Source organism: Corylus avellana, chromosome 10, assembly GCF_965113065.1.
Source record: "Corylus avellana chromosome 10, dhCorAvel1.hap1.2, whole genome shotgun sequence".
Lineage (NCBI taxonomy): Eukaryota > Viridiplantae > Streptophyta > Magnoliopsida > Fagales > Betulaceae > Corylus > Corylus avellana.
This window is the reverse complement of record NC_142499.1, coordinates 3,337,945-3,365,009: the sequence shown is the minus strand read 5'-3', so window position 1 is coordinate 3,365,009 and position 27,065 is coordinate 3,337,945. Positions and strand designations below refer to the sequence as shown.

The following is a 27,065-nucleotide window of genomic DNA, read 5'->3' as shown; positions in this document are numbered from 1 at the left end:
GACTGATGGGGCCAGTTTCTTTTTTGCTTTTTTAGAAAATGAAAATGCTAGATATTCCCTTAGTGTTCTCCTGGCTAGTTCTAGGTGGATATTATTTTTTAAAAACTAAGTGAGAGAAATAAGGGACCGGTGGGGTTAGTTTCTTTTAGAAAATAATATCCACATAAAACTAGAAGAACACTAGGAAAACACTTAGCATTCTCCTTTAGAAAATAATATATATTTACTTAGGATCATAAGAACACTAAGAGAACATCATAAAAACATCTACCATTTTCCTAAATTAAACAATTAAATTCATTATTAATTTGGTATCAACTTACGTTTTTAGGTAAGTGTAATTTAACATAATATCAAAACAAAAGTCCTGAATTTTAACACCGAACCACTCCAAAATTCTCATATATTCCCTTCCACTTTTTTCTCATATTTTACGTTTCATCTCAAAACTTTACACCAAGTGTGAAGTGACTGACATTTACCCATGTGGCTTGCTACATCTCTTTTGTACTATAAATTGCTAGCAAGTCAAAAGGTGCTAGGATTATACCCTTAGATTTTCAGTACTCTTTAGCAAGTTCTATTGAATTCCAATAGGCAATAAGCAATTCAAACGGCAACCCTCCTGAGACAATGACACAGGATTCTGATCTCTAAGCGAATATTGTTAGTGCTAAGAGATCATTAGTGAAAATAGAAAAGAAACCAAGAAAAAGAAGGGAGGATATGCCTTATATCCATGCTAGCTATAGCTAGCTAGCTAGCTAGCCTAGTCTAGTGCCAAAAAGGAAATGCTACTCCTATCAATATCATTCCCTTGGCAACTTCAAAACAAAAAACAAGTAAATGCTGAAACCAACATACCTAGCTGATCCACCTACATCAACATGGACTTTCACATCAAGAGTTTTCTAGTGGAGGATCGATCGTTTTGGAGTGCGTGTGAGAGAGAGAGAGAGAGAGAGAGATGGCAAGATGTCATTATTAGAGAACTACTTCACATGGGAGTAGAATTTAGAAAGGATATTGCTGTTCACAAGTTTGAAGTACAAGCAGAAAGACTTTTGGAGAGCATGCTCGATCTATAAAAACTGCAGTCATCTTCACCAAAAGCTGTCTCTCTCTGACATGATTATATGTGTGTATATATATGTATATATATATGTATGTGTTTGGTATACATTGATTTGTCACTGTCTTGCCACATCAGTTGGCATTAGGAGATCCATGTGCTACCTAGAGATTAATTAGGTGTAGACCCAATGACCAACGTTGCTGTCAGCTTACGAAGGCTTGAAAATTTCCATTTCCTAGCAATCGTGGAGGACCCTCAGAAAAAAAAAAGAGGAAATTTCAAGTCTAGAAACTTTGAACACGAATGGGCCCTCAGATCGATGCATGCCAATTAATGCATATCCTATCCTGACTATGAAATAAAGGATGGTGTTAGTGTTATAGAACTGATAGAGCCTAGCATGCTTGACACATAAGAAGTAGTGATGCCTTTAGTGTTGTAAAACACAAGCACTAATACATATTCTTTTCTAGAGGCATATCTTAGCCATATCTCTTTTGGGTTCATCTTTCTCTAGGGACTCACATTTAGCACGAGATGTCGCTGATATGAACTTTCTTTGTCAATCAGTTTCATTGGACCCTTTATGATGGAAGCTGGAAGAAAGGGAAGGGAAAAGATGGAAAGAACAATTATTTATTTGTTCTGATCAGAAGAAAAAAGTTGAAAGTTTCCGTGAAGGGTGTTACGGAAGACAATCAACACCCAACATGGAAATTAATCAACCAAACAAAGGCAACTCAAAATTCACCAATCACCTATCGGCCGGCCAAACAAGGAAACCAAAGCGCGCATTCACAGCAACAATCAATCAAACATCTACCACGCGTGCTAACATATTCCATTTTAAGAGCAATCTTTTCATACCCAATTTCATTGTGTACAACAGTACAAATATATTGCATTGGGGAAAAATACATCTAACACTTTTAAGTGTATATATATATGCTTTTCCGATTTTGCCTCAAATGTTTAAAAGGTGATAATGGACCCTCATGAAGTTTTAGACTTTTAAAATGTTGCCTATATGTTAGCCATTTCTGTCTTCTTTGACGCAAAATGTCCCACGTGCGTAGCATGTAAGTTTTTAGTAGAAGAAAAGTCCAAAATGCCCCAATTTTCTTTTTAAAAAAATAATAAAAATAAAGAGAGAGAAACAAGAAAAAAAAAATATATAAGGCTCGGTCATAGCCACCTTATGAGTCATTTGGGGGTGATCAAGCCACTTTCTAACCTTTTGAAACTGATTCCAGCGAAACCCTTTAAGGGTAGTTTCGACCACCCCATTTGGCCAATTGGAGGTGGCTGAACCACTCCATGGGATATAGGAGTGGTTCGCCACCCCCAAATGCCCCATGTAGGTGGCCAAAGGGAAAACGGGGACATTTTTGCATCCACTAAAAACTCATATGTGTTTTCTTTCAAAGAATACGGAAATGGCTAATGAATGGGCAACATTGTAAAAGTCAAAAACTCTGTTGACAAAACAATCAATCTGGTGTTAAGGTGCTAAACGCCCCACTCGGCTCAAAACTCAAAAGCTTCTCAAACCGTACTTGATAGTCTCTCAGTGACCCCCACCTATTACAGTTTAGAAAAATTTCCAAAAAAATCCTCAAACAGAGTTAGACCATACTTGGCGTGGATGGCTTTTATCAAGACTTCCCATGTGACCTCCACTGTCTCTCCCTCCTGAAATAATTGGTACCATAATAACTATGCATCGCCTTCAAGGTGGTAGGCTGCTAAGGGTAGCCTCTCGTCCTCGTTAGTGCCATGGAATTCAAAAAATTGCTCGACGTGACATATCCAACTCTTCGAATCCTCATTATCACAATATTATGGAATGTCCAGTTTAGCCACGCACCTTAGGGGTCGTGGATCCACTGGTGCCTGAACTGATCTGAGTAATTTGTGGCCCTCCATTGTGATTATTAGACCTGCTTCGAGTGTTAGTTCGATGATTATCAATCAATTGATCAAACTTGGAATTCATGGTTACAAAAAGCTCCCGCATCTCTAGTGTTTTAGAATCAAGTTTAGTCTCCAATCGTTCCAACAGACCGTGTAACAAAATCTTGGACAGGAAAGTTGGCAGAATGAGTCGCCTGTGACTTCCCTACATAGAGGCCTTTAGAGGGACCTGATCAAAACACAAGTGTTGATTTTACTGAATAGTTCGCAACTTTTTTTTTATAACATAACAACCTTTAAATAGAGAAACTTTTATAGTATTGTATCAAAAGATTAGGGTTGAGTCATCAATCACACAAGATACTCTTATTGAAATATAAAACCTAATAGGACTAGGGCTCATGCCAACTTATTTTGGATGGAAACAAGACTCTTAAATGGAAATAACATAAAGAGAAAACCTAAATAAAGAGACCTGCGTGGCTACAACTCTTAAGATGGAAAGAGGTAATTATAACTCTTACAAATATTAAAAAGACTAACACTACTAACACTTATGCAGAGACTTTTTCCAAACTCCATAATCCCACCAAGTTTAACACTAAAGTTCTCAGTTTCACAACTCCATGTACTTATTTCATGATTAAAAAAAAAAAAATTGTACTTATTTCATGCCCTTTTTTCTTTTTTCTTTTTCCTATTGATCTTAACAAGGCATAAAGTTGCTCACAGACTTAGATACACAGTAGGTAAATAGGTCATCGATCCACATAAGTATATCTAGTTCAACTTCTATGCCCTTTTTCTTTTATCTTTTTCCTATTGATCTCAACAAGCCATAAAGTTGTTCACATATATAGATACACATAGGTAAATAGGTCATCACCATAAGTAGCCAGTTCAACACTCTCATCAGTGGAGAACTTTACAAGACTTCTCAAATGTAAGTAGAAAAATAAATAAATAAATAACCGATATTGTGTGGGAATCTGATAAGGTTCCAACCAAATTGCACTGAGAAGAAGAAACTGTACGTATTGATCATGGCTTATTGTCTTCAGAAGACATGAAGGGACTTCCTAAAGCTGATGAGAGATGACATGGAAATGAGGTAGAATTCAGTCGCTTCATAGCTAGCCTGCTAGCGCATGCAATAATATCAAAGGGTCGTTGTTGGTGATCACTAAAACAAAACCCTAGAGAAGCACATGTTTCTCAAACCGGTTATATGGGCAGACCCATCTCTGCATATTTGCCACGTACGTGAAAATGGTGGCTCTTACAATATATTCCACCCACATACATATAGTGGGGAATAACGTATAGGTTGGCTCTCCAACATTTCCTTTTTGAACAAAACGAAACCCTAAAAAAGTCTTCATTTTTCTTTTTCTTTTTTTCATTTTTTTTTTTCAAATAATACAGCACTGAGCACCAGTCAAATTTACAATTATACAAGGATTTTTATGACAGAAACATCAATATGTGGCTAATATATCCCATGTTGATGTCGGTCTCCACAAACAAGCTTCTTTGGAAGTAGACATGGGATATATATATAGACTATAGATATAGTTGAAAGATTTTCTACTGTAATGCTTTCTACAATCATATATAAGGATCTTATAAAATGATTACATTTCCATTATGCTGCTATCTTCAACTTTAAGTGTTTATAGTTGATAGTTATTTGTTAGTGTATCCAGGGATTACTCCAAGGAGGCTAAGGGAGGTGTGGGGGGGCCAAAATATTTCCCCTCGAGCCCCCATAGATTTTGAAAAAGAAAAAAATGGTGATGTAATATGTCAAAGTCTTTTGAAACTCTCTCTCCTCCCCCCCCCCAAAGGTGGTGTGATGGCGTCAGTCTGTTAAATTTGGTCATCCACTTGAGGGAGAGTGACTCACCTCCAATTCAAGCTCCTCTCCCATCATCTTCCATTTTTTAACTCAATGAAACCCATGTGTTAAAAGTGAATCCAACCCACCTCTCCTCTCTCTTTCTCTTGTGGCGGCCGCAATATTCCTCCTCCTCCTAAAGAGTGGTTTATAAGTTTTCTAAAACATAAAAAGAAATGTTACACAAACTCTTAACGTGACGTACAGTTGCAAAAAAAGAGTAAACAGATATGTATGATGCGATTACAAAAATTTATATATAATAAAATTAAAGTTGATATGGCAACTGTCACATTAGACAATAAGCATTTTAGAATATAAAAGAAGAATTCGTGATGGATTAGTATTAGATAATGGAATGTTTAGAAAGGGAAAGAAGCTGTTGCCCACAAGAAACAAAAAGTAAAGCTGAAAGCGCCTTCTAAGTACTCCCAACACTCGCACACAAATCTCATTACCATTTGTACAGTGAAACCCATGATAGCAAACTGGTGCGATATGAAAACAACATAAAAGGTTTCTTAATTGATTGAACTTTTTGTCAGTTTAGATCTTGTTGAAATTATTCTTTGTGTTTCTCTATTGCTTGTTCCTTGACTAGTTAATAGTATATTTATATACTATACGCTATATTATAATATTCTTAATTACATATTATATTAGACTTACTCCACATATAGTATACTACATATACTATAGTAGAGATTTAAGTTTTTCAAAAAATTTACTTGCTGTCTGATATATGTGGAGTAAAGCTGGAAAATCGAAGGTGTATTTTTTAAAAGTCATAAATTAGATAGAACATATGTCATAATTTTATTGGCTTTGATGTGGCACATTAACAAAATTTATTAAGTGGAATTTGACTGTAAAGAGATTTTTTTTTTTTTTTTTTTTTTTTTTAAATACCTTATAAACTTCTAAGTTCATTTTGATATCACATATAGCTAATTATAAATCAAGTAAATTACATAGGCTAATTTTACATTTTTTCTTAATTTTTAGACATGGCCGGGATATATAGTATTACATAAAGTGTATGTGTATATATATATATATATATAGTATTACATAAAGTGTATGTGTGTGTATATATATATATATATATATAAACTTGAAAAATTAGTCATAAATCAATTGTTAGAAGATAATTTTACATATTTTATTTCAGAATCATGTATGTTCCCTCTTAAATAAACTTAGAAGCATGTGAAAGGGAAATTTATGATAAGATAAACGTAGCCAAGGATTTATTATTTTTATTTTTTATTTACATGTCCACACAAGAGGGTGAGGGGGGGATTCGAAGTAGTGAACCCCGCTTTATTAGGGATGGTTTCCAGCCGATTGAGTTAACTCTTGAGGACAAGTGCCAAGGATATTAGTAAATGATTAAGTTTAAATCCTTCTCTTTGGAATGAGGATTAGATGTAAGATGTGGAGATGAAACTACGCACAGGAATCTGTAAGTTAAATTGTCATGGCACTCATGGAATAAGATCATCATCTCAATTTTAAGTAAAATAGAGATAATCCATTTGATTTTATTTTGCAGCATCTAACAGTATACATAGGCTAACGATATTCATGAATTTAAATGATGTGGCAACATATTCACCATGTAGCAATATATACATCATTAGATCTGTAATATCTAATCTAGACCATAAAATAGATTATCTCCATTTCACCTCATCTCCCAAACTTTGCCTTATATAAAAGGTAATTATGTATATAATGATCTGAATAACAGTTTTCACTGTTCCAGGAGTAAACCAACACTGAATAGTGAGTAGAGATATATGCACCAACTTGAGCCTATTTGCAAATGCAGTTTTAAGAAGAAAAAGAAAGGAAAGGGGGGAAAAAAAAAACTATACCATATTGTTTATCAAATAAATGCTGCCCAACTTTAGCATCTTTCCTATGATCCTGTTGCAGTAACAACCATAGATTAGAAAGTGTGGCTTTTCCTAAGTCTCACCAGGGAAACATCATCCTGGAAATAGGGGTAAGAAATAGGAATGAAAATCTCTTCTTATTGGATCTGGATCTCCTCCCATTACTAAAAAAATATGAGTTTCTCATATTTTTGATCCTAGCCGTCAATTTGCATCCAAGGGTCTAAGCTATGCCACATGTCCACTTGGATCAAAACCAAAAAAACAAACACTTAATTATATCAAATTTGAATTAAAAAATTAATTTTTTTTAAAAATAAAAAAAAAAAAAAAAAAACAACTTGGGTGGAGAAACCACCCAAGGGAGGTGGCTGGGGCGGCTACTCGGCCACCCCAGGGGTGGTTTGGGTGGCGCGCAGCCACCCCTTGGGTGGCTGGGGTGGCCGTGCCGCCACTCCCACAAGACCTAGGGGTGGCGCGCGGCCACCCCCAGATCTGATGGGAGTGGCCGCACGGTCACCCCATGGCCTAGGGGTGGCCGTGCCGCCACTCCCATAAGACCTGGGGGTGGCTGCCCATGGCGGAATCAAATATTCGTAAAGTCAAAATTTCAGATAAAGGTGATAAACACCTGGAACAGCAATCAACAAATCTGCATGATCGAGTTGGGAGGCCACACTGACCAACATCTTGAGAGAGAGAGAGAGAGAGAGAACCATTCAGTAGTTATTTTAACAATGACCAACATCATTTTGTTGTGAACCCACTATAATGAGCATCTTTCCGTACTGCAGAGCAGCCCATAGAAAAATGTAAAAAACAATTCTGCAAAGCTTCCCCATTTTTAAATACTAGCCATGCCCCTCCACCTCAATCCCCACCGTTCGATCCATTTACCCCTTGCCCCTTATGTCCTTATCATCCGTCGCTTTCATAGAGAAAGAACCATTCAGTAGCTGTTTTAACAATGACCAACATCATTTTGTTGTGAACCCACTATAATGAGTATTTCGTATTGTAGAGCAGTCCATAGAAAAATGTAAAAAACAATTATGCAAAGGTTACACCTTTGGATGCAACTAAGGGCTAGGATTTGAAATATGAGAAACTCATATTTTTGAGTAATGGGAGAGGATCCGAATCCCTTGTTATTAGATTGTTCGAGCAGCTTAGAAGAAGGGGATGAAGAAGGGGGATGCATGAGCCACCTACCCCTGAGAACCTAATGTTCGAGCAGCTTAGAAGAAGGGGATGAAGAAGGGGGATGCATGAGCCACCTACCCCTGAGAACCTAAGGTACGAGATCTACTAGAACTAAAACAAGTAGATCCTACAACCCTCTCTCTTAGGCTACCCCTTATAACAGAATCCTAATCTGAAGAAAAAATAGCCGCGTTAAAACTATTGAACTATTGCTTTAGTGTCTGCGATTCTCCCAAACATATAATTCGCACACACGCAAGCATTTTAAATTCCCAAATATTTTCCCACAAATGTCATAGAAAATCCATTCTTGTAAGTTGTTACAATTGAGGAACAGAGATCATACGTATAAATACAACTTTTTGCCAAGCGGATAAATCATGTGTTGAATGCAGCACATATTGACAGAATAATCAGCAATATTGCATAAATCCTGAGAAACATAATCTTGCCAGTCGTTTACATTAAGAAATAGTAATTGTCAATCGAGTATCTCATCGTACAAATGAGAAAATACACACTTGCTCAACTCATAGTTTACCTATTTTCTGCTTATTTAAGCAACTTGGGGCTTATTTACCTATAACCCTTGAAGTCACAATACAAAATCTGATCACAATATGCCCTAACCTTTAATATCTATTCACTTCAGACCCTTGGAGTTTTTCACCATGATGCAACACTTGGAGATGGCTTCAACTTCTTTGGTGGTGGGTTTCCTCCAGAAATCAGCACATATGAATAGAAGCAAAGCATTGCAGCACTTTGGAGGACCAAAAAACAGAATACAAAGGAGTCAAACCAGATTAAAGAAAGTAAACTCTCCTGTCAAGTAAATTAGAAGAAAATAAAGGAAAAAAAGCATTAGCAGTCAGATAAGGCAATACCTAATAACAGCGTAAAAACCTGTTGGAAATACTTTCTTTGTCTGCACCAACAGTACCGTCATAAAGTTAGAAAGATCAGATCAATGGGTCAATGAGTAAAAATAATTTTCTGCTTGATGTATTACCAATGAATAAGCCTGAAAGTTCTTCCAAAGAAGAAGAGCCGATAGTACTGCAAATTTTAGAAGTATACAAATAATTAGTATAGGATGATCTCCTAAAAAGAGAGGTAAATCTGTAACTTAAATCTAACACTAACAAAAGATATTGAAGGAATCAAAATGTCTCAAGTGAGATTAAATCAGAACCTGCTTGTCCTAGAATGAAAGGTAAACTGGATTTTCCTTGCCTCCAGATCTTTAAGCTAAAGATGCTGAGAGCTAGCAAAGCACCTCCGTAGAGCACACCAGTAGTCAGGGTTGCAGGATTTCTTGAGAAAACAAAACCAAGAAGTCCACCACTTAAAACAAGTCCACCTGTAACAAGTTATAAGTTAAAAGTTTGCACAAGTCAGTCTTCATTTAAGAAAAAAGCAACATTAATTTTCCTGAAGGGAAAAAAAAAAGGGCATGTACTTGTTCAGTTAGCATATATAGTTATCACTAGCAATTTGGACAGAAGTGCTGTGCAAACCAACTTGCATGAAGACATGTGGTCCAACAGATTTGACTGTAATAACAATCATAACAACTTCAATTATAGGACTACTTTGGCCAAGAGACCAACCTCGAACAGGTTGTGACCTAAAAATGCATTTCCCCTTGTTCATCCGATCATTGTCTTTCATGTATCAAAAATTGGTCATGGTCTACCATGGGGATCTTTTTTTCTTTTTGGTTGGGGGGAGGGTGGGGGGGGGGGGGGGGGGGGGGCACATTTAAAGTGGTGTAACAAAATTTAAACTTCCTCCTAACATCAAAGCATGACATTTTAAGCAAAATGCACGACTATTAACTTATTTGTAATTCTCAAACTTTGAGCACTTTAAAGTAATGTAATTCTAAGGGAAAAGTAGTACAAAATAATAATAATAATAATAATACAAATACTGTTTTGAAGACCAGTAAATTAAGAATCTTTCTTTCTTTCTCTGCACTCTCTCTCTCTCTCCTCTGGGGGGAAAATAATCAAAATGAGAGAATAACCTAGTTTGATCAATTGAAACTTGCTTCGATAGATTGAAAAATGCCATGCCCATTTAATGCATGTCATTTCTCACCTACTTGCATGCTGCTTTGCATTTCGATCTATCGAAATTCGCAAGATCTAATGACAGCCGTTTGATCTCGCCTACCAATTTCACATCATTCTAACAACTTTAATTCTGATTGATTGAAACCCTGCTTCGATCAATCGAAGTGCGTCATATGGGTCACTTCTCACCTACTCGCGTAGGTGATTCTACCACGTGTAGATTCCATTTCACTCGTTCAAAACCCTACTTCGATCAATCGAGGTAGACTACATCAAACTCACAAATTGCTCAATTACCACATCATTCTTTCTATGAGCGCCACAGGTATGATCAATCAAACTTCAACTTCAATCAATCGAAGTCTGCCTATCAAGTGATATTCAGTCAACCGTCCCATTTCCTTAACCCAAAATCGAACACCTATAATCCAACTCTTATTTCTAAATCATCTAGAACCCAAAACAACTCCCGGAAATGTTTCTTAGCACGCGACAAACCCTCCAACATCTTAAAGCCTTCTTGAAAATCTAAAGCCTAGAATAACATCCTTTATCGATTACCCCACTTATTTCCATGATTTGGCTAACATCCTCCATAATCAAAGTTAAATCCTATAAAACATATTTTACCTTGATAGTATATACCTCAATTACCTCAAGGTTCCTTTCCCTAACATTACAATCCCAACTTTAAAATTAACTCCTTATATTTCTCCAAAACTAATTATTTCACCCATAAAATATTACAAATCCGCCTCATTCTCAAATTAATACTTCCTTAATTCATGGAATAAAATTTGGGGTGTTACAATATCAGTCAAATTAAACATACAAAATGTTCTTAGGCATAGAACATTCAGCTTATGACTATAATTTTTTTTTTTTTTTTTTTTTTGATAAGTAGCTTATGACTAGTAATTACTCTACAAATAGATCTTGAAGCAAATGCCTAGTGGGTCAACCTCCTCCAATTCATGGTTCAAAAGATGAAGAACATAACTTGTACCTTGAGGGCTTGCATTTCAGTTTCCACACAAGTATATTCAGTCATTAAAATCCAATAGTGACATTCAGGACCACTTGATCAAGGGTGTGAGAACATTGACCAAGCATATTTTGCGAACCATTTCCGAAATAGAGTTGAAAATAACTTAAATTAAACAAGGACGTAATATTTCACAGCTGTTATATCACTCATGTCACACCCACAGGGCTACCTACAAAGAACAAGCACTTTTAGGCAATATTCTAATTGAAATCACTAAGCTATAACTTGAAAGGTTTTTACCCAAAGATCTCTGCTTTGTCTTCTGGTCCTTGCACTGGATTAAAGATGTTAAGCAGTTCACCACTTTCATTTTTTATTTTTTAATAAAAGGGAGGGGGGCAACACAAGGACTTCCCAAGTGGTCATCCAAGTTTTCTTGACAAGCAGTTCGCCATACCTCTCCAAGTTTCCATTTTAGTTGTAAATTTATAATACTCTCTTTTAATTGAAATAAGCAGCAATATCTGTTTCCCTTATGTTATAATTCAATCAAGTCCCTCAATATGCAAATCGGATTAAAATGGAAGATGGAAACAAATTATAAATCACAGCATAAGCACTTCTCCCTCCACTTGATCCTACAACTTAAATATGAAGTTTAATTCATCTTCTTTTTTCTTTTCATAACTAACAATATTCATTCAGTACAAAAAAAGGGTGTCGTGCTTAATAGATGGGAAGCATACAAAAGATACGCAAGAGAAAAATTAAACAAAAGAATATGCCTATGATCTAAAACAAAGATCCAAAACTCAAAGAAAGATACTTAAGCCAAACCCTCTATTTGCTTTGAATCTATGTCTCTCTTAACATGCTTTTGTGGACATCTCTACAACTTTACAAAGATGTAGTAGCTAAGGTCAATTCAAGTTTACGTGCTTAGCGTGTTTAAGTGCATGTTAAGGTCTTATATTAGACTGCATAAGAACTAAAATTTTGAAGCAACTTAACAAATCAAGTCAACAAAACACCGTAAATGAGAGAGAGAACTGAATGCCAATATTTAGAATGTTATTATTGACATACTTATCAAAAAGAATTTTATCATTGACATAAATACGTGTATTGAGTATGATTAACTAACTATGGGTGGATCTCATATAAATAACACATATTTTGTCTAAAGTATTGGAATAGAGGATCAAATTAATCCATCCATTCCTTTTATTTATTTATTTAATAAGTAGATCAACTTAACATGTCCAGCAAAATCATTGCCCAACAAACCCTTAAATAGATTTTGTGTTTTATTCATTAACTTGGAAATAGTTTGACACATCAAGTGGCAGATAAAAGTGAGGATTCTTGTATACTCTTCATGTATGGGGGCTTTGCCTTTTTCTTTCGATAAAATTATTATTCATCAAAAGAATAAAAGTGAGTATTATCTGCCAAGTCTCTTTGATGCAGCAAAGTGAACAATATAGGTGTTTACCAAATCGGTGCACACTCACCAAAGGGAATGCCAAAACAAAAATCATGGATTTTTGCTGCTCGTTTTGGCTGAATGATACCGTTTTCCTGCACTAGCTCATCCACTCCCAACTTTCCAGCAGCATTTTCTACTAAATCCGGATGTGACTTTCCGACACCCAATTCTGATGCATCATACCTCAGAGTAGTCTTGACGTCAGAACCGGAAGCATCTGTCCCACGCCCATCAAGGCTCATAAAAACTGTAAACTAGATAACACAAGTCCTTTAGATTGCACGACCACATTTAGTCCTCCCATGAGACAGTTTCATATTAATCATTAATGGCAAGACAATTGCGCACAAGTACACATAAAAACCAGTCCAACCGGTTAGCAAAACCAATCAATCGAATTAGCGCAACAAAAATGAAACCAAAGGACACCACATCAAGCACCACCGGGAAAGCAAAATTCACAATTACAAACATCTTTGAGCAACCAAGGCACAAACGAGCTTTCCCAAATGAGAAATGCTTGGAAATCCTACAAACGACGCCGTATTGACCCCTAATTGGCTCATTCACTGGCTAATTACGAGGGGGGGTTTCTCAATAACATAACCACGGCAACACAAAAAAATCAAAATTCAATCTTTTTCACTTTCTCATATCTCCCATTTCTTTCATTTTGTTACTTGCCTCAATTTTATGGGTGCTGGGGGCTTAGCGAAGTACCTTATTAGAGCAGCGCAGCGATGGGCTTGCAAGTGATAGCCTCCTCCGTAGGCTCACACCGCCGTTCACTGCAGCGAAGCACGAGAGCTGAGAGATCGTCGCGGCCATTGCTGATATCTCCGTGTGCTTGTACTTGATCGCGCGCGCAAGCGAGAGAGAGAGCGAAGGATTCTGACTTGTAAATATGAAATTTTGTTTTGTTTATTAAATACTGAAGCTTCGTGCAGTGATTCACACACTTTTGGTCAAATATATTAAGATCCGTGCAATAAAGGATGCCGGTGTTGAGTGAACGGAGGACTTTCACCTATTCCGACACGTGTTCAAATTGCTTGGACTCGGACCCTATCTGTTCGGACCCTCCAAATAATAGCTTTTAGATCCGTTGTATTTGGGCCGCCCAAACACTTGCCCTAATAAGTAGGGCCCTTTCCTATGCTCAACACACATGAATTTGGCTTAAATATTATTAAAAAAATTACAAATATAATTTGAACCGTTAAAAAATTACCTATAATTCTTTTATAAATTCTTGACACTTGCTAGTATATGATTGAGATCAGCTTACAATTTTTTTTTTTTTAATAAACTTCAATCACATGTTATATATATATATATATATATATATATATATATAAAGTTATAATTTCTTTTAAAAAAAAAAAGTTATAAAAGTTACTCTTGAGGGAGACTAATTACTCACAATTTTGGCTATCAAAGAGCCCGATTTGTTCATTGAATGGGCATTCGCTTGAATCACTAACATTGTTTCGGACATCAACTAGCATTAAACTTAATTTTAGATTTGGACCGTTTTGAAGATCTCTAAATGTGTTAATTATTAAGCACATCAAGTCATTAAGTGTGCCGTTTTTCACTTTGTGTTCGGAAACATTTCCACTAATTTTCTTTTTGTCCTTGGTAGAGAAAAAAGATCCTCATTTGTAATTTTCCTTCTTCTTTTTTTTTTTCTTTTCTTTTTTTTTTGTTTTTTTGTTTGAATAGAAGAAAAAAACAAATCAAGAGGTCAAAAGCTAATAACGAGGTACATAGGGGCACCACTGCAAAAGCACAACAACGACAAGACGTGGACAATCTACAAGAGCAGACAACTAGTGCGAGGCGACAACAAAACAAAAAATGGCGCGTCTTCCTCGCATCTCAAAAACCCTAAGATTATAAACTCTGTTTTTTTTTTTTTTCTTTTTTTGAATGTTTACCTTAAACCCTTGAGTCAAAATATTCAGAGAAAAAATCTCTACAAAAGATGGGTATCGTTACGCCTTCACTTGTACGCTCTCTTCGCCTCAACGTGTTCGGAAGACCTCGCCTCTCCTCTCTAGTCTACCCTCTCTACCAGGTCACTATTCCCTCTCTTTTTTTTATTCACTATTCTCTCTCTCCTTTTTTTTTTTTTTTTTTTTTTTTAATTTTGCATTTTTGGTTGATTCTGTATTTTATAGGGATACACTTCTGGCATTTTGTAAATTTGTTGGTTCTGTTGCTGCAGAAGTATTTTGGATACTTTGTAATGATTCCAGTATATACTTGCATGAGTATGAAATTATAAAGAAGGAAAAAAAAAAAAAGCAGCTTGTGTGCAGGGCAGTGACATATGGAACTCTTCTTCCTTTTGCTTAGCTTGATGCACATGCAAAAGAAGAAAAAAAGGCCCTTGTATAGGTACTGTAATTATAGGAAAAGAAGATATCAATTACAAACTAAGGGTGTCTCAGAGTAAGTAAAATTGTACTCAGATTATACGGGTGATGAATAGCTTGAGATTGGAGGATCATGATCCATTGCTGATGATGAGACGCAAATGCTGATGATGGATAGAAAAAGATTACGAGGGTTAGAAATTGAATGAAAATATAATGTTTTTCAGAGACCTTGTAAATTTATGGGATTATGGGTGCAAGAAACATTTGATTAGGTGGAATATTCACTTTCTCATAGCAGCTCATGATTGGGAGATTAACACTTTAACTCACTTTTCACCTTATTGTATTCCTTTAGAGTGAGACAAGATGGTGAGGGCAGACTTCGTTGGATTCCTTCCAAGATAGGGTTGTTTGATGTTAAATCAATGTTTTTTCTTTTTTTCTTTTTTAATTTTTTTTTAAAATTTTTTATACAAGTAAAAATGTAAAAAAAAATGAAAGAATAGAAAAAGGAAGCAAAATCTTACTATAGGGTTCTTGTTCCCATGATATCACTCATTTCTTTTGGACGATTATTCGGTAGAATAAGGCTCCCTTGAAAGTAGCTTTCTTTGCGTGGTTGGCCATCTTAGGGAAAATCCTCACCATGGATAATTTAAGAAAATGACATATTATTGTGGTTGAATGGTGTTGCATGTGTAAGAAGAATGAGGAGTCAGTAGACCATCTTCTACTTTATTGTGAGATTGCAAGTGCTCTTTGGCATACTATCTTTAGCAGTGTAGGGTTGGTTTGAGTTATGCCTAGAAGGGTGGTAGATCTCTTTACCTGTTGGAGAGTGCTAGGGGTTAGATCTCATCTTGATGCAGTCTGGAAGATGATTCCACCTTGCCTAATGTGATGTCTATGGAGGAAATTTAAAGAAATAGTCTTAGTTTTTAAGGACCACGATGTTATAATATAAATTAAATAATTAAATTCATCTTTTCCTACCAGTTTAAACTTTTAAGATAAATTATGATTCAATAGGGTATCAAAGCCAGAGGTCATGAGTTCGAACCCGGACTCCACAATTTGCTTCCCATTTCAATTAAATATTTCATGTGTTAGGCCTTACTTATTAAGGGTGAGTTTGAATCCACACTTGAGGGGGAGTCTTAGAATATAAATTAAATATTAAAATTCATCTCTTCTTATTAACTTAAGCTTTTGGGATAAGTAGTGATTTAACAGACTTTAGTAGAATTAAATGATTTATTTATTCTTTAAGATTCTCTTTCTTTTGGCTCCTGCCTCAGATTGTAGTTTTTTTTTTTTTTTCATGCTTTTTTAGATCTCTTCTCCATTACTTGCTTGGCTTTAAATATTGGCTGTTAAATTTTTTGGTAAAAAAACTATATGAAGACTTGAAGTTGAAATGATGGATGAACAAAAATCATGGTTGAGGAGCTATAGTTCAGTTAGTAATCAAATACAAGAAAAATCATAGCGGAGGAACAAGGTGTGGTAAATCATAGAGTTAAGAGTACATGCAGTCACTCAGTTTCAAGCAAGCTTGTGAGAACAAATTGCATTCATGAAGTTGTTTTCTGTTGGAGGGATTTCATTTGTCATTGATATTGGTTGGATAGAAACGTGGTTAGATAGGCTAGGGATAAGGTGATGGGACTCGAATGAAATGAGCAAGGACTGGAATAAAATTTGCATTGAAAAGTTCCACTTAGGGTGGGAGCACACCTCAGTACAAGATGAAGGGTTCTTCTCTTCTCTGCCCTAAACACAGTTCTCATCTCCCTTTAACCACTTAGATCAGTGCACCACTAACTACCCACAATCCCAACACTAACCACATAACTGCACTCGGTCACACAACTCTATTCACTACCTTACATTATAGCATAACCAAAATAAACTACTGACGATCACTAGCTAAAGCCAAGTCCACTCCCCACTTATCCGGAATCACTTCCTCCATAAGCCATGATCATTGTCACGCTGCTCACAAGAGTCCTATGTTCTGCCATGTTTTCTACCCCACAAAATAGAGCACTCCATTCCCCCCAGTCCAGCCCACAACTTCTGGTTTCATTAGGGCCTAGCACTCGCTCCCCCTTAAAATGAACGCTGTCCTCAAGGTTCAGATTGGAAAATAGTTGGTAAGCTGATCGTCCAAACTTCTTCATTCCTTGGATGAGCATCAACAACAGCCCCACTTCTTGAGACAGGCCCATTTTCTGCCAACGCGTAAACCATCTCTACTGTGAGTATACCATTTGTTTTTACCTCCAGCAAGCTAGAAAGACATTAGGTCCACCCAATTCTGTGTAAAAAGAGTCCAATTCCAATGAGTCAATGATTTCCAAGAAAGGTCTAAGAAGCTTTATAGCACCAATACCTCCATTGTGGTCACCATTTGGACAACCGGTTTCAAAAGAGAAGGGGCATATCTTGTTGCATCAAAGGAAGAACTTCAAAGGAGCCTTAGTCTGCCACATACTCTTCCAAGGGAAGCGGCATCCTTTTCTACAAACCAGTGAGCAATAGAAAGATTTAACCTTAAACAACCCTCTTTTGGAGGGGACCCACCACAACTTATCTTCCCATCCTCGCCGCACTCTAGCTAAGTACAATACCTGGAAAAAAGAAGCAAAGACATTCATCTCCCAATCATGAGCTGCTCTAGCGAAGCTTACAGCCCACTGGTTGGAACCACCATAAAACTCCAAGTGAGCCGCAACATAGGCATCCTTTGTATGAGCAATACCAAATAAAACTGGAAAAGCCTTCTTACGAGTTACATCCCCATACCACTGATCATGCCAAAATCTAATCATAGAGCCATCACCCACCTCAAATTTGGTATGATGTGAAAATTTCCTCCAACCTTTCCTAATATTCTTCCATAACCCCGCCCCGAACACTCCAAAAGGCTTAAGTGAACACCACCCGCCCCATGAACTGCCAAATTTAGAGTCCATCGCCACTATCCACTAAGCTTCTCTCTCAAGCCCATAGCACAACCATTTATCTTAAAGAGCACGATTGAACACTAGCAAGTTCTAAATTGCCAATCCTCCCTTAGAGAGCAGCGACAAACCTTGGACTAGATAAGAGCAGCACTCCCAAGTAGATCATGACTTTTCAATACAAGGACATCTTGCCCATACCAAGGCAAAAGCCCATCACAACACAGTCCACAAATACAAACTCCCGACTAATACATTATCTGGTTGTGAGTTAGAAGTTAATCCTATTACTTCCTTTAGCATGTCACAATCTACGGTAGACGCTTAGATATAGCTTGGGCTTTAGCTCTTGCTGCAACTTCCAAGCAGCAAACCCTTTTGTGCATATCGTACACCTCGTCCTCCAGCTTTGATGTCCTTTCATTGTTTGTCACCATTGGCTCTGATACCAATTGATTGAATCCAAATGAAATGAGCAAATTCGGGAATACCAATTGCCATAAAAGTTCCACTTAGGGTGGGAAGACACCTCAATACAGACTGTGTATAAAAAAGACCCTGTTTATGAGGGTGGCACAAACTTGCTGGAGCTGACTACAGCTGCAGCAAGCAAATTAAACCTAGGAAAAGGAGAAAGCTGCAGCGAGGAGGACAAAGTGAAATAATACTTATTGTTTTTATTTTGTGGCTTTCAGTGGTTATAACTTTTTGCTTGAGGTAAACATTTTTGGTTCTTTCATCTGTTTGTAAAGGTAAATTCACTTTCACTTTAGGTCTTGAATCATTGGGCAAATTTTGGTTGGGAGAAAGACTTTAGGGCTGGGAAGCTTGGCATATATTATAGGAGGTACACTCTAGAAGACTGGTTTTTGTCACTTTCCATGCACTGTAGGCACTTCCTTAGTAGTTGTCAGATAGCATTTTATACATTTTAGATCTAGTTGTAGATCTTTATCTTTATTTATTTTTTATTTTTTAAAAATTAAATGATGAGGAACCCCTTCAAAGCAGAGTTAATTCGTGCACCCACTTCTATCGAGTAAACCTCGGACCCATGCAAAGCACCCTCTCCATATGGATCGAGTAATACTTTGGCTTTGCCGATGAGCTGGCCCCCAAGGAATTTTTTGCACCCAAGAGAATTTGGATTTTAGACTTGGTGGAAATACTACCAAGACTAAGACCCTTACAACTTGAGCCAACCCCTTGGGGTTATAGATCTTTATCTATAACGATGCTTAAGGTCTGTTTTTTGTTGTCTCTAACATCCTTGGAGGGTTTCAGGGGTTATAGTGTTGTTAGCCATTCTTCTCTGGAGATCTGTTGATAAATTTCATGTTATATACCAATATAGGCTATACCCTGTCCTACCATGCCTTTTGCTTTCTACTTTATTCTGATTTCTCATTTAGATGATGCATTTTTGGCATTATTAGAGATTTGCTCATGGTCACTCTTCCACAAAAATCAAATGTTTGTTTCTTTCACTTTTCATGTTTGTTATATTTTTTTTATATATATTAAATGAGTATTATTGCTTTCATTGTTTTGTTGTTGTTCTGTAATCAATTTTCTTTTTCTTTTTCTACCAGAGTGGAAGAAAAGATGAGATTACCTCTATGTGCACGAACATCCATCGTATTTCGACTGTAGGTAGAGACCAGCTCATAATCTACCTCTCTATCCATACATGCATAAATGCACACCTATTCATGATCTATGCCCCTCCTTAATATCTGAAAATATGGTTTCTAATTTCTTTAGAAATTATTGTCTATTTATGTATGTGCGTATGGTGGGGCACACATGCATGCATGCTTGTGTTGTGTTTGTTTTGGGACATAAAACTAAGTTAAAACTTATATGGACTCTTATCACTTGCGTGCAGCTCCACCAATAACATAGGCATCATAAGTAGAAACATGTTTCCTACAGTGATATTATGCTAGATTTGAATACTATTGCATAAAGTTATAGCTCCCAATAAATGTTGCCTTGAATATAATATTGGCAGATGCAATTGATGATTGTTAAATAGAAGGTCCAGAAAGTTGGATTGGTTGTAATTTTTGAGAGAATGATTTTGCTTTACTATGTCCATAATTATAAGCTACAGTTTGCTGCTATTATAAGCGCATGCTAGTGAACGGTCCAACTATCATTGGTTCTCCCAATTCAATTAAGCCTTTATACCAACTAGTTGGGGTTGGCTATATGGATCCCTAGTTTTCTCTCTAACAATCATGTTTTTCCCTATAACTTCTACCAACATTGTTTTACTTTTTTTTTTCCTCACTTTTTGCAGCACATTGATGTAATCACTCTTCTTCCCATCACATTTGTGGGCCTCCATTGCATATGCCATACCATCTTAAATGATTCTTCTCATTTTATCTTCAATTGGTACCATTCCACCTTCTCAAGAATATCTACATCCCTCAGTCTATCATTCCTAGTGTTGCACACATCTATCTTAACATCTAACAATTGATTGGTTAGTCTATCAAATAACTTCTGTTGATAGATGGCCTTAAAGAATAAGCTAGAAATAGGAAAGAATAATCTCCTCATACATCCATCTACCTTTCGAATATGGTTTGCTATTGCCAATACAACTTTTAGTAATTTATCACTTTTTTCTTGTCTAGACCTTTAGTATCTCGTACTGTTTCCTTATGTTGAAATGGCTGAGATTGCTAATTCTGGTGTAACTCATCAGATCTGGGTATAGTGTTAAAGGAAATTGTCTTTCTTGAGTCAATCAATGTGTAGCATTTAATGCCAGATCTGCCTTATCTTACATGTAGTTTCCTACTGCTGATGCCATTTACATTAATTTATTATCTTACTAGACTTCCTAGTGAATGTGTATTTAGTTGGTAGTGAAGGATTGAGTTGCTCTAATTTGTGAAATCTAATGTTTTCATATTCTCAGCTGAAGCTGAAGTTTCAGAGTTTGAATGTGATGAACTCCATGATGATGTCAAAGCATCAGAAAAAGACACTGCATTACGTCTAGCTCTCTCACAAGTTGCTAGTGATTTTGGTAGAGAATCTATGTTGTCATTGCAGAGGTTTTTTAGCACTAGACGTGCACCTGTGATATCTACTGGTTCATTAAAGCTTGACATAGCTCTTGGAGTTGGAGGATTACCAAAGGTGATTATTTGACACAGCAACATTTTCCTCTTTCCACATGTTTGTTATGAGAATATGTATTTATGCGCCCCTCACATGCTTGGGAAGTGAGTGATATATGCAAGAGGCACATGCAGATTCCTAGTGCATGGCACCATTATAGATGCGTGGTAAATGTATTGTGCTTGCCCTTTTATGGTACAGCTAGCCTTATGTTGTTTTGTTTTTGACAAAGATACCCAGGTTAGTTGACCATTGCTACTGTTGATTTGGACTTCCTTGTACCCAGAGCATCACTATGCGGGTTTTGAATTAACAAGTTTTTTTTCCTCAACATTAGTTTAAATGAATAAATATGTGGATTGCAAGATGAATTTTTTTTAAAAAATTGTGGGCCAGATTTTTTATGTTATAATTCCCTATTATTAGATATCTGAATGTTCTCTCTAAGTTGATGGGTATTAGACTCGATGAATTTAAAATGATGGTTTTGTTTAATTTTTCAGTTGAATAGAGTTGGGAACCATTACTCTGTAATTCCATAGTTATTGTAAACCACAACAGAAGAAATTCTGTTACTAAGTGAATGCTCAAGAGAATTTATATGAAGCGGCATATCATTGTGATTTATTGGTGTTGTTTGTGCAAGAAGAGTGGATTAACCGTTGACCATCTTTTACTCCATTGTGAGTGAGCTAGTGCTTTATGTAACTCTATTTTTGGATTGTTCGGCTTAGCGTGGGCCATGCCTCATCGAGTGAAATTTCCCCTTGCTTATTGGAGAGGGAAGTGTGGTAACCCATTGAGTGAAGCTCTTTGGAAGATGATTCCACTATGCTTGATGTGGTGCATTTGGTGAGAAAGAAATTACCAAAGCTTTGAAGATGGAGAAAAGATGGTGGTGGAGTTAAAAGCCTTTTTCTTTAACTCCCCTCATTTCATGGTTGCTTAGACCTGAATACTTCTTGGATATTAGTTAGCCTAAAGTCTACAATATAGTCTTGGATATTTGTTTCTCTTGTTTACTTCCCGTGTACCTGGATTGCACTTTTCGCTTTTGATGATTTTTTGATTATGCATAAAAGAAAAAATATTAATTAGCCTAAAGCCAGTAAATGATCCCTTTTTTAGGTACTTTTTATCCTAGCCTTTTAATTTATTGTTTTTTTTTTCTTAAATACCAGTTCTTGACAACAACCAAAGAGAGTTGTGACCCTATTTTTGAATTAAGGTGATTTTATTGGTGGGGAAAAAAAAAAAGGAAAAGAGAAAGAAAACAAAGAAAAGAAAGATAAGTTTCTTTTATTTTTTTGAGAGTGATGATTATATGTGGGATTTCTGTTTTAGTTCTGATTTGTACTATTCTTAATGCCAAACCAGAGATTTCAACGTATTCATTAACATGCATCTTGGACACATGTTGAAACTATGATTCAATATATGGTACTCCCTGTAAGTCCTTAATATCATGTTCAAGAAAATAACTCTTTTGACTCCTTGAGTTGGGTGCTTGTTTCTATCATGTTCAAGGTTTTGGGTACTTCCAATACGTCCTTAATATATGGTTGTTCATGTCAATCCTCAATATCATGCTTATATTTGGTATTGAGTTAGTGCCTTTCTTCTTGCATGCTTGGTCAACCATGTTATTTGAAGTCTCTTATCTGTTAATTCATTAATTGAAAGAGGGGTTTTCACATTTCACACTTTTCATTTGCAGTATTTGCTTTGCTTTTACTTATATTCATATTGTTCATGATGTATGGCTTGGGCATTTACTGCTGCCACTTGCCATGCTTTTGAGTACTCAGCTGATGAGTGTTTTTAGATGAAACTTTGGAACTGCAGCCTATCAATGTATAAAAAAAATTAAATATGAATCAGTTACTTCTTGATGACTGTATGTGAGTAATTTGTTGTTGTAATGATTTTGATCTCAAGTTTAAGTTTAGCTTCAAAGAAATAGAACAGTGTCATTGCAGCTTTAATCTGCACTCTGCAGGGATGATTGTATGTGAGTAATTTGTTGTTGTAATGATTTTGATCTCAAGTTTAAGTTTAGCTTCAAAGAAATAGAACAGTGTCATTGCAGCTTTAATCTGCACTCTGCAGGGAAGAATTGTTGAAATTTATGGGCAAGAGGCATCTGGAAAAACAACACTTGCCCTTCACATCATCAAGGAAGCTCAAAAGCTTGGAGGTGCATACGATTTTTTTCTCTGAGACCTTGTGATTGGAAGTGTTTTTTGGTGTCACTTCAATTAGTTTGGTTTGCTAAGGAAAGCAGGAAGATTCTTTTTAAGCCATTATTGACAAATCTGGATTAATTATTTTACATAGATGCCAAAACCCATGATTGTTCTTATATACAGTTATAACATTAATCAAAGCTAATTATAGATTCTTAGACAAAACTTTCGTGCGTATTTTGGTTATTGTTCAGGGATGTTTGAACCTCTTCCCACATAAGAGTTCAATGACTAAGGATTTTTTACATTTCTTCCACAATGTATACCTTTTACCTTTGTTTCTTCACTTATGGTGGCATTAAATAATCTTTTTGTAATAGATGACCCTCCCTTGCTTCTGTTATGCGATAAAAGTTTTAAGAACTCTTTTCATAATATGATTTTTTTATAAAAAAAATCTTATATTCTATGATATGCAAAGACACTTAACCAACAATTCCCAGAAAAGAAACTGGAAATTTTAGAAGTTTATTGAAAACATATGGTTGAATAATCAGTGTGACATTTTACAACCTGTCTTTATCCAACACCCTAAACGATTTGTCCTTTCCTCTCCCCAATCAGAACCACCATGTTCAACCGCCAGAGATCACACCACAGCCACTTAAATTTTTCTCCTTGTATAAAAAACACCCAAAAACAGCCGAAGAACCCAAAAAAGGCTTCCTTTATCAACTCGATTCAATGAAATGACCTAAATCTTTCTTACTCGACCCTTAGCTGATTGCGTTTGACAGACCATCCTGAAAAAAAAGCCTCTTACGATTATAAACAGACTACAAGAGCTGCGGATGAGAGACCCATATTGAACCGATTGAAGAACTCGGGTGTTTTCTCTATGCTGACATCAACATCCGTATGATTGACATCAGCGAACATATGACATAGTGTTTCCCTGTATTTTTCTGAATTACTTACTAGGATTTTAATTGCTCTGATACTAAGTTTAAACAGTATATTAAACTAAAAAGAGAGAAAAAGTGGGGCAGAGAAGAGAAGAGTCTGGAAAGAGAATGCCAATTTTTTCTTTTGATGAGTAATTGACACATATCATTAAAAGCGTAAGGCACCCTTAGGTACACAAAAAGATGTCTAAATTTTTGTATTAGAGCTATTTGGTAGTTATTTTTGGCGTTCTCTTTATACCCTGCCTAATATTTTCATTAGAGTAGTTATTGTTCTTTAGCCTGCTTTTTTACACTCTAATGTCTTTGCCTCACTGGATCATCTTTTGGCAGGTTATTGTGCATATCTTGATGTAGAAAATGCAATGGACCCCTCTCTCGCAGAATCAATGGGTGTAAACACGGAAAATCTTCTTATTTCACGGCCAAGTTCTGCTGAAAAATTGCTATCTGTGGTTAATACACTGACCAGAAGTGGAGCTGTAGATGTAATCGTGGTTGATAGTGTAAGTGATTATTTCTTATACTTGATTGTGGTGCGCAATATCTCCTGTTAACCTAGCAGTTTGTTGTTGTGTGGACCTTGGAGCCTATATTAGTACAACTATTTTTTTTTTTTTTTTTTAATTTCCTTTGTGGGGACTAATATCTTCATGCATTAATACTCTTTGGCTTGTTGGGTTTTTCAGGTAGCTGCCCTTGTTCCCCAATGTGAAATTGATCAAAAGATAGGTGGCACCACGGAAGATGTACAATCACGAATAATGACCCAGGCACTTAGAAAAATTAACTACTCGTTATGCCAATCTAAAACTCTTATTCTTTTCCTTAATCAGGTTGAAGACAATATATTATGTCATTTTTTTGAACTTCTCTGTTTATGTGTCATACACTCTCTTATCAGTTATAGCTAGGAGTAATGTCATTTGTCTTCCATTATTATCTTTTATTTCCAGGTCCGATTAAGTCCAAGATCAGGGCATATGGAGGAGGTCACATGTGGTGGAAATGCCTTGAAATTTTATGCAGCTGTACGACTGAAGATGATAAGAAAAGAATTGCTCAAGACTGAGGATAAGGTCATCTTCTGTCACTTTTGATAATGAGCATTGATAAGTGTTAAGATTAGTGTATTTCACCAAAAATTGACAGGTTTTTTATTCATACACTAGTATTTTTAAGAGTAAATACAATTTTCTAGATTTAGGACACCTTACACACCTTCTAGAATAAGGAAGTGTCTTTCTCTTTAACACTCCTTAAGCTGGAGCTTATATATCATATAAACTCAACTTGTAACAAATAAACTCTTGTTGCCACAAAGACTTCATAAACACTCATCTGCCGGCTGAAATACCATCAAATTGGTTGAAAAAAATGAAGAACTGGTCAAAAACACCACTGAACTGGCTTTAAATCCACCAATACGGAAAAAAACGAACTGAACTCCCCGAAAAACTGTTAGAACTGACCGCAACAGCAATGAACCGGCTGAAAGATCACCAAACTGGATGAAAAACAATATGAACCAACTGGAATATCACCAACTGGCCGAAAACCAGTCATGGCCAAGAAAGATGAGCATGGTCTATTGTATCTAAGATTACTATAGATGTTAGTTTTTGTTTCATTCTCTCTTTTAATTGATAGTCAGGATTTTGCCGTTTTTGGTTTATAATTTATTTCTCTTAGCACTTCTGTTTTTTCACTTTAATCTTTTTTATTATAATCTAACGTACCCATTTCCTCTCCAGTCATTGAGGTTGTAATATATTTATTTATTTTTTCTATAAAAATATCTGACTTTTCAGGTAACTGGTCTTGTGGTTTGCGTGCAAGTGGTGAAAAATAGTCTGGCACCGTCGATGAAAATGGCCGAACTGGGGATACGGTTTGGGAGAGGGTTTTGCTGTGAGTCCGAGGCCTTGGAGTTGGCTTGTGAACATGGACTCATTGTCAAAGAAGGAAGTAACTACCTCATAGGAGGGAAAGTATTCAGTTACAAACATGAAGCTGAAAATTATCTGGCGGAAAATGTTGGAATCCTTGATAAGATGGTCATGATCTTAAGAAGACATTTGTTTGAAGGAGGGAGAAAATCATGTTAGATCCTTTAAATTGATGATTTATACTCTAATATGGTAGGTTAGATGCCGAAAAGGACCAGCAACTTTCCTAAACATGTGAGCGATCTGAAGGATCTTTGAACTTGAGATTACAAAGTGTCTTCCTCTTGGGGTAGAAAGGTTGCTCTTGATGTACATTAAGCATTTGAGGACCATAAATCTCAGAAGACAACCATAGGAGCTTGTATGGTTTGGTCTCTTTGGCTGTCTTGTGACTAAATGTGCTGTGGGTTAATGCTCCTATTCTTAGCTTGTTTATCTTGAAGAGTCAATGTAATAAGTCATAAAAGTTTTGTTGTAATATTATGTACACGGAAGAACAATGAAAACATCTTTGGTAGATTTTCAGAATTATGTATATTTAACTCTGTTTAAGCTATTGTTTCTCTAGCAAAATACTTGTTTGATTTAATGAGAAGTTAATAGTTAAATCATTTCTATTTGTTATTTTGGAAGTAAAGATACAACCTAGAGAAAACAATAATTCCAAAACACTATACAAAATACTTGGTCATCTAGTTCAATGGCGTCAATTTGTCTCTTCCGATAAAAAATTTCGACCCATCCAAAAAATTAAATAAATAAAATCCTTAAAATCCTTCACTCCCACCGCTTGCCAAAACCGAGAGAAAAACAATCACAAAACCACCCCAAAAAACCCATCCCCAGCTGGCAATTACTGCGATTCAAAAGCCAAAAGAAAACAAAATACAACCCTCCATGCCTCTGGAAGTCAGTTTTGTTACGAG

General features: G+C 36.1%; 2 protein-coding genes across 3 annotated transcripts; one reads left to right on the top strand and one right to left on the bottom strand.

Annotated features, from left to right (window-relative positions):
* Positions 1–8,391: 8,391 nt before the first annotated feature.
* Positions 8,392–13,506, bottom strand: LOC132192150 (Transmembrane proteins 14C). The gene is made up of 6 exons (XM_059607397.2): positions 13,269–13,506; positions 12,574–12,802; positions 9,186–9,353; positions 9,003–9,049; positions 8,878–8,918; positions 8,392–8,753 (listed from the first exon to the last, which is right to left on the bottom strand). Exons 1-6 carry the CDS (start codon positions 13,374–13,376, stop codon positions 8,657–8,659), a joined length of 690 nt encoding a protein of 229 aa, XP_059463380.1. The 5' UTR covers positions 13,377–13,506; the 3' UTR covers positions 8,392–8,656.
* A 908-nt stretch (positions 13,507–14,414) lies between these two features.
* On the top strand, positions 14,415–26,658 carry RECA3 (RECA homolog 3). Of its 2 annotated transcripts, none has more exons than XM_059607667.2 (8): positions 14,415–14,628; positions 19,491–19,551; positions 20,834–21,057; positions 23,149–23,236; positions 24,524–24,696; positions 24,880–24,963; positions 25,147–25,269; positions 26,002–26,658. In XM_059607667.2, exons 1-8 carry the CDS (start codon positions 14,536–14,538, stop codon positions 26,296–26,298), a joined length of 1,143 nt encoding a protein of 380 aa, XP_059463650.2. In that variant the 5' UTR covers positions 14,415–14,535; the 3' UTR covers positions 26,299–26,658. The 2 variants fall into 2 exon arrangements, with proteins under 2 accessions (XP_059463650.2, XP_059463649.2); XM_059607666.2 differs by having other exon boundaries at positions 14,416–14,628; positions 24,880–25,026.
* Positions 26,659–27,065: the final 407 nt, after the last annotated feature.

Excerpts from the sequence above, each read along its gene's own strand:
- LOC132192150 (XM_059607397.2), bottom strand. The coding sequence starts at position 13,376 with ATGGCCGCGACGATCTCTCAGCTCTCGTGCTTCGCTGCAGTGAACGGC. Across the intron at positions 12,803-13,268 it reads CGCTGCGCTGCTCTAATAAG|TTTACAGTTTTTATGAGCCT; the intron begins GTACTTCGCTAA and ends TGTGTTATCTAG. Across the intron at positions 9,354-12,573 it reads TTGTTTTGGCATTCCCTTTG|GTGGACTTGTTTTAAGTGGT; the intron begins GTGAGTGTGCAC and ends AACTTGTTACAG.
- RECA3 (XM_059607666.2), top strand. The coding sequence starts at position 14,536 with ATGGGTATCGTTACGCCTTCACTTGTACGCTCTCTTCGCCTCAACGTG. Across the intron at positions 14,629-19,490 it reads TAGTCTACCCTCTCTACCAG|AGTGGAAGAAAAGATGAGAT; the intron begins GTCACTATTCCC and ends TTTTTCTACCAG. Across the intron at positions 21,058-23,148 it reads GAGTTGGAGGATTACCAAAG|GGAAGAATTGTTGAAATTTA; the intron begins GTGATTATTTGA and ends TGCACTCTGCAG.